Below are 7,625 nucleotides of genomic sequence, written 5' to 3'. Positions count from 1 at the left end.
GCGCCCCCGACCCGGGCTCCCACGCCGGACTTCTGCCGGGGCTACTTCGATGTCATGGGCCAGTGGGACCCACCGTTCAACTGCAGCTCGGGCGACTTCATCTTCTGCTGCGGGACTTGTGGCTTCCGGTTCTGCTGCACGTTTAAGAAGCGGCGACTGAACCAGAGCACCTGCACCAACTACGACACGCCGCTCTGGCTCAACACCGGCAAGCCCCCCGCGCGCAAGGACGACCCCTTGCACGACCCCACCAAGGACAAGACCAACCTGATCGTCTACATCATCTGCGGGGTGGTGGCCGTCATGGTGCTTGTGGGAATCTTCACCAAGCTGGGGCTGGAGAAGGCGCACCGGCCCCAAAGGGAGCACATGTCCAGGTGGGCTGCCTCCCCCTCGTTCCCCTCCTCCGGGCTTCGCTCTCCCTCCTCTTCCCGCTCCTCCCCCCAGGCAATGGCGCTCCCCCTCTCCTGCACCCCAGCCTCTCCGCTGGGGGATGCCACCCGGAAAGCTAACTTCTGCTTGGAGCTCGGAAAGGGGGGCTGGGCTCAGCACAGGTGTACGTCTCTGTGTGTGTGTGTGGCGGGGGGGTTCTGCCCCCTTGCCCTCTTGCTGTCCCCTCCTGCTCGACTGTTGAGGTGGACTGAGACACACAGCCCTGAAGCCCGTGGTCCCCAACTCTTGGGTTTTGGTGAGGAGCCCACGGCATCCCTCGGATTCCAAATGCTGTCTTCTAGGTAAACAGGGGCAGACGAACCTGAAAGGGAAGGGGGGCGTGTGTGAGCCCGCGCGCGCGTGTGCAGGAGGGAGGAAAGAGTGAGTGCCGCCTGCAACTCGTACGACTCGCGAAAATGAGGCGAAGGAGGTGGAGTGCGGGGAGGGCGAGAACAAAAGCCTTGCTTGGAGCGGCCGCCTCCCTTTCCCAGAGCTTCACAGTCCCTGAAATTGGGACCTCTGCTGCCTCCACCACTTTATCCCCCTCTCTCCACCCCAATTCCTTTCTCCGGCCACCACCTCTCCCTGCCCGGGGCAGCGGCCACCTCTGCGCCCCGTGCCCTGGCTGATGTGGCCAACAGCGGCCCAGGCCCCTGTCCGCGCGCCTTCGCCCTCCAAGCACCCTGATCCGCCAACTTTCCGTTTGTCTTGTTCATTATGCAAGTCTCAGCACGGGCAAGTCGCAGCAGATGGGAGAAGGCATTTGGGGATTAATGGAGCTATTTGCCTTTTGCTTTTTTTTTTTTTTTTAAGTGTCTAAATGGATTTGCGCAACTCGGTAACTTTGGAGGAGGTGATGCAGCCACGAGCATTAAGCCCCGGGCCGCGGGAGAGGCGAGGGCTTGGTGTGAGGTCCGGGCGGGTGGGGCTGAAGAATCCACAAGCTGTTTGCAAACTGCAGGGTGACGGGAATGCAAGCTTTGGTTGTCCCCTTTCCCAGGCTGGTCGACCAAGTCGCTGGTTTCTGCTTCCCCTCCGCCCTCTCTGTCGCCTCCTCCCTCCGCTGGGGGCCTGTGCACGCGCGTGTGTGTGTGTGCACGCGCTCCGTGTGCATGCCTAAAACATCTGAACAAAGAGACCCACCAAAAATAGGCGAAGGAACATCACTACCTCACTAGTAATTATTTTCTATTTATATGCAGAGTATCCGATGAATTTTTTTCCCCAGAGGGAAGGGATTTGGGGGAAGAGGTGAAGAAGTTCTTCTGGGTTTGGGTCAGCAGAGAGGTGTGGGTGGATGTCGGGGTCCTGCGGCCCAAAAGTAAGCCCCGAGGGCTTCAGGAAACCCAGTTCCTCTGAAGGAGTAAAGCGTTGGCCCCACCCACCCCCTGCAGCCGCAGGAGGTCCTGTTATCTGTCCCAACGGCTGGGCCAGTCCCTATTAATTCCTGGGGTCTGTGTTAAGGTCAAAGGGAGAAATGGATTCGGGACTGCGGCAGGGTGTCGCCGTGGTAGACGAAGTATTTCTCAGAGACAGGTAGGCTGCCTTGTACATTCCGGTTAACTCCTGCTAAAATCTCCACACAGCCCTCTTCTGCAAACCAGCTCTTAAAGCAGCCGATCTTGGTAGTTGGCAGGGCTAGAGGCGGGCAGGTGGGGAGAGGAGCTAAGCTTTGTATGTCTGTAGGAGAAAGTGATGCTAGGTCCAGCCTTTTTTGATCCTCAGGCACCTAATGGCCCAGTAGGGACTCAACCTTCTGGTCCTGCCCCCCTGCTTTTTTTGGGAGAAAAAAAAATAAAAGGACTCCAGTGAGAGCTAAACAGGTTGTGGCTACATCCTTGTGCAGGTATCAGGAAAGGCCAGCTTGGAAGTAGAATCCAGGGGCACCCAGTCCCGGGAGGGCAGAGCCTCCACAGGGGCTCTCCCAGTAGAAATTTTGGGAATTCCAGAATGGGGTGAAAGTCCATACTTTTGCAAAGAGAGAAATGTTGATTTTTACTGGTGGCTTCTAAGCCATGATTTTTCAACCTTGACTACTGTTTTGAATGGCCTGTCACCAGGGGCCCTACCCTAGACCATGTGAGTCTGAGTCTCCAGAGTGGCACCAAAGCATCTGTCCCTTTGAAAAGCTCTCTAGGGGATTCTAGTGTTCAGCCAGTCACTGCTAAAAAGAAGGAACCACCTGCTGAACACGGAGTCGGTGCCAGGACTGAACCAGGTGTGTGTGTAGACACTCTCTCTTTTAGTTCTCCAATCTTCCCTGTGAGACAGGTGCGATTTTTATCCCCTTTTACATAGAAGAAATCCATGGCTCAGGTGAGGTGCCTTGCTCAAGGTCAAGTTAGAAAACTGTGCAATCCCTGGTCTCCTGATTTCAACTGTGCCAGGGACAGATGTTTTTAGACAGAATGTGCATTTACAGAACTTCCTAATTGCAGATTCTTGACCCCATCCGCAGTGACTCTGAGTCAGTAGGAAGGGCCATACCGAGAAACCTGCATTTAGCAGCTCCTCTGAGACGTGGAGGAAGCTGTCTTTGGTTTGGGAATATTTTATAGGGTTAGGGGATAAATAAAATAATTCAAGGGATAAAAGAGAGGCCAGTGTGACTGTCTTATTTGTCTTCTCCACATGTGTAACCTTTCTGTGGTGCTGGGCTACCCCAGGTACCTGCCGTCTGGAATCTCAGCCGTGGCCATTGGCTCACTAGCTTTCGCCTGATGGTGCTAAGGGGTGCTGTGGTGGGGCCTGCTTGGCCTCAGAGAGGCTGCTATAAGGTAAAGCAGCTTCTAGGTGAAATAACCTGTGGGCCACACCTCTTAATTTTGTCTGGAACCGCGAAGATGGGACTTGTTCTCATCTGGCCTGAAAGCGCCTTCTCTTAAAAGACACAGAGCAAAGGCCTGGTCCCGCACTACAGACTTTGCCCTTGGTGACCAGTAAACTTGTGTTTTTGAGCAGAGGCCTCTGAGACGTCAGTTTGTACGCTCAGAGTCCTCCCAGGCCTGTGGCCTGCTTCCTTCTGGGCTGATTAGGTCTGAGAAAAGGAGGAGGAACAGGCCCAGGAAGGACGGGGTTGCAGGTGATCTTGTAAGAACTGAGTGAATGTTCTTTCAGCAGCTGTGGCAGCAGCGACAGTCATCCAATATTTATTGCAAGAAAAGACTGCATCTGGTCACCAGCTATGGTTACCAAGCCATGTGGACATGTTTTGGTTTGTCTATCAGGCATTTCTTTCTTTCTTTTTTCTTTTTTTTTTTGCTTTGTCACCCTGGATAGAGTACTGTGGCATCATAGGTCGTAGCAACCTCAGATTCTCGGGCTCAGGTGATTCTCTTGCCTCAGCTTTTCATTTTTAGTAGAGGTGGTGGCGGGGGGTGAGTGGGGTGTGGGGGTGTATGTCTCACTCTTGCTCAGGCTGGTCTCGAACTCCTGATCTCAAGCAATCCACCTGCCTTGCTCTCCCAGAGTGCTAGAATTACAGGCATGAGCCACCGTGTGCGGCCAAGGTATTTCTATTTGTGTCTTTATCTTAAAATTTTCCTCAGTTTTGTTTTTTGGTGAAAAACCTTATACATGCACAAAACTTGAGAGAATAATAAAATGAACTCTCTGTGTCCTTCATCTGGATTAGGGTTCCCTGTCTTTGACACCGTTGGCATTTGTGGCTTGGTAATCCCTTTGTAGGGGGGACTGTTCTGTGCATTGCAGGATGTTTGGCAGTGTCTTGGCCTCTGCCCACCAGATGCTAGCAGCTCACATACCCTTCACCCCAGTGATCATAGTAAGAAAATGTCTTCAGACATTGCCAGATGTCATTTGGGACAAAAATGCCCGCACTGAAGAACTGCTAATCTAGATTGAGCTCTTGTTAGTATTTGGCTGTATATGCCTTGTTGCTCTCATGTTCTCTCCATATGTTTTTTCTTTACTTTCCCTCTCTCCCTTCTTCCTTCTCCGGCTTCCTCCCTCCCTCCTCGTTTCCCTCCATCCCTCTGTCCTTCCCTCTCTTTTCCCTCCGTCCTTCCCTCTCTTTTCCCTCCCTACTTTCCCCCTCTCCTCCTCTTCCCTCCCTCTCTCCCTTTTATCTTTCTTTCTTTTTTGGCCCAGACATTTGAAAATAAGTTGCAGACATGACCCTTGGTCCCTAAATATTTCCATGTGGCTCTCCTAAGTGCAAGGGCATTCTCGCACCAATTTGTCATCATACTTAAGAAAATGAACAAAAATGCCATAGTATCATCAAATATCCAATCATATTAAAATTTCTCAGTCAAAACTATCTTTTAGAGCTTGGTTTTTTAAAATCAGGATCTAGTCAAGGCTCACTGTAGTTGGCTGTGAAATCACTTTAGTTTCTATTATGCATGGTGTTTAAAAACCAACTTAGAATCAGTTGCCAACATTTAAAAACTGGGAGATTTCACACAGAAATCTAGATTTCTGCTTTCTCTTGAGAATTTGGTGGGTTTGGTGACACCGGATCTGCATTTTTGCACAGCAACTGCTGGCTTCTTGCTGTGAGCGAGCGACTGCCCCCTTTAGGAAGCTCTTGGGTTCATCTCAGTGGCCTCCTCCACCCTCTTCTCTCAAGTACGGTACCTTAAGCCCTGACAGTCAATGTGGCTGCTCTGAATAACCCAGGCTGCAGTCAGTCAGCCTAAGATTCAGTCCAGCTCAGTCACCTGATGGCTGTGTGATCTTGGGGCGGTTGCTTCACCTCTCTGAGTGCGATGTCTTTGTCTTCAAGTTAAGGATTCCTGAGACAGGCCTTGGAAAGCAGTTAACACAGGACAGTCACAGGGCTACTGCTCACCAGCTATTAATTACCATCCTTACTGGAATTTTGTACCTCTTGTCTACTGAAGAGAGTGGTGTCATATTCCAGATCTTGGTGACTAGGCCTTGCTCTGCTGTGTTTCTTTAGCTGTGTGACACTAGCCACATCTCTTAACCTCTCTGGATTAGGATTTTAATCTGAGCAGGAGGGGCTGGGATATTCCAGAATCAGAGGGAAGGTCCATGTATGTCACATTAAATGCATTTCAAAGCATTGGTCTATGTGATGTTGAAGAGTCCGTGTTGATTTTGCAGTTTTGCCATAAGCTTATGTGTAAATTGTTGTTTAATTCCACTGTCTTTGAGCCAGGCTCTATGACATCTGATGTTCACAGAGGTCCCGCTTCCTTTCCGAGGGGATGACCATGCCTCTGTTGAGGGAGGAGTCGGACTTCAGACCTGGGCAGACTGAGGTGGGGTGCAGGTCCTGGGCTGACCTCCGGTCTTCCTGGATGACAAAGACTTGATACCCTGCAAACAGCCACTCACACATCAGGATCAGGTCAAGAAGTCGCTGTAAGATCAAGACGAGCAATGTTTTCTTCATCTGCCCCTGGCAAGGCCAGACATCTTGGTGGAAACGCTGGTCAGAAAACACCTTGGGGACAAAAGCACATGTTTGAAGCTCTCTGCACTGAAGCCGGGAGGGAACACATGTCATTATTTTGTCCATCTTCAAACAGAATTGGAAATTGCATAGTGCAGTGTCTCGTGTGTTTTCCAAACACCTTCAGGAGAGCTGGCCTTTCTTGCAAAGACAGGGCACGGATTGACAGATGCCCCTCCCTCCCTTGCCTTTTCTCTCGTCTTCCCATTTCTCTCCTCTGTCTACACCTTTGTGGTTATCCTATGGTTTTGACCCACTTCCCAGGCGAGGGAAGGCCACTGTGCATGTGTAAACTGTTGGCCACGGAAGACTCTTTATTTTTCCTTGAGGGATGTATTTGCTTTTCTTTGGGCACTGAGTCCTTATATTTTAAAAGTCAGTTGTGGTTTGATTCACGCAATGAAATGCACACATTTTGGGAGTACAGTTTCATGAGCTTTGACAAATGTCTATACCTATGTAACCACTGCTCTAGAAAGTTAACTTAGGCCCATCACCTTAGCATTCCTGAAAAACAAACGATGTTTCTTGTGAAGGAGAAGTGCTCAGGAATCCTCCCCAAGGGTTTAAAAATCAAAACCTAGTTTGGACATGGAGACCCCTGGATGCTTTGAAGCATCTACTGGGACTCTAAGCTCTGTTTGGAAAATTGGGGTTCTGTATTTGCTCACTGTAATTGGAAAGAAAAGAGACGCGGCATTTCCTTTTTGTTTCTCAGATATGCTAAGCTTGTTCCCATCTGGGAGCTGCTGTGTTGATTCACATTCTCTCCAGCAGACTTTGCCTGGCTGGTCCCTCCTCATCACACATGTCTCAGCTCCCGTGTCGCTCTCTCCAAGAAGCCGTCCCTGACCACTAGGCCAAGCCGTTCTCTACCCTACCTGCACACACTTGAGGCCCTCACTCTATGTGATTTGCTTCATTTTACATTGCAGTCTAAAATTCACATATTAATTTGCTAGTTTACTAGTTTATTATCTGTGTCCTTCCATTACAGTTCCCAGTAAGGGATGCAGGGACGGTAACTGTCTGTTCCACTCTTGGACTGTATCTTGAGTGCCTAGTATAGTTCTTGGCAAATAGGAGTTCTGGTTTCTGATACCCTGGTTCACACGGCATAAGAAGGCACATCCTCATTCATTCACTCATTCATTCATTCAGTAGGTACTTATTGAACTGCTCCCTTCAGCTCAGCACTGTGCTTAGAGCTGGGAGTGAACAGTAACTAGTGTAGATGTGATCCCTGCCCTCATAGAGCAAGCAGCCAAATACTGGGAGACAGGAAAATTGGTACTAAGTGGAACCCTGTGAAATTGCCAATGTTCAGTTGTGTTCAACTCAAAAATGGTTTCAGTGTAGTTGTTCTGAGCCAGGTTAAGGGAAATCAAGGAAAAATGTAGCTTCTTCAAGGTTCTATGTTAGGCAGGGTTCTCCAGAGAGACAGAACCACCATATAAAGACATTTACTATGAGGAATTGGCAAATCCAAAACTGCAGAGTCAGCATCCTACCTCTAGTCTAAAGTAGAGAATTCTCTTTTGGGGGAAGGATCAGCCTTTTGTTGTATTTAAACCTTCAAATGATCAGATCAGGCCCACTCATCAGGTTACTGATTTAAGGGCTAATCAAGGATTGCCCTCACAGAAACACCCAGAATAAGTAGTAATGTTTGATCAAATATCTTGGCACCCCATGGCCCAGTCACATACCTCACAGCATCCTTAGGCTCTTTTTTTTTTTTTTTTTT

General features: G+C 49.7%; 1 protein-coding gene across 1 annotated transcript in view; it reads left to right on the top strand.

The window, feature by feature from the left end:
- The first annotated feature begins 37 nt into the window (after positions 1–37).
- SHISA9 (shisa family member 9) overlaps positions 38–7,625 on the top strand; it is a 309,654-nt gene continuing 302,066 nt past the window's right edge. Inside the window, exon 1 of the mRNA XM_012812102.2 lies at positions 38–377. Within this exon, the coding sequence (XP_012667556.1) occupies positions 55–377 (323 nt within the window). The 5' untranslated portion in view covers positions 38–54. The remainder of the gene's footprint in view (positions 378–7,625) is intronic.

Source organism: Otolemur garnettii, unplaced genomic scaffold, assembly GCF_000181295.1.
Source record: "Otolemur garnettii isolate 467f Iridium unplaced genomic scaffold, OtoGar3 scaffold00189, whole genome shotgun sequence".
Lineage (NCBI taxonomy): Eukaryota > Metazoa > Chordata > Mammalia > Primates > Galagidae > Otolemur > Otolemur garnettii.
The sequence above is the reverse complement of the archived record's forward strand: the minus strand, read 5'-3'. Positions and strand labels throughout refer to the sequence as shown.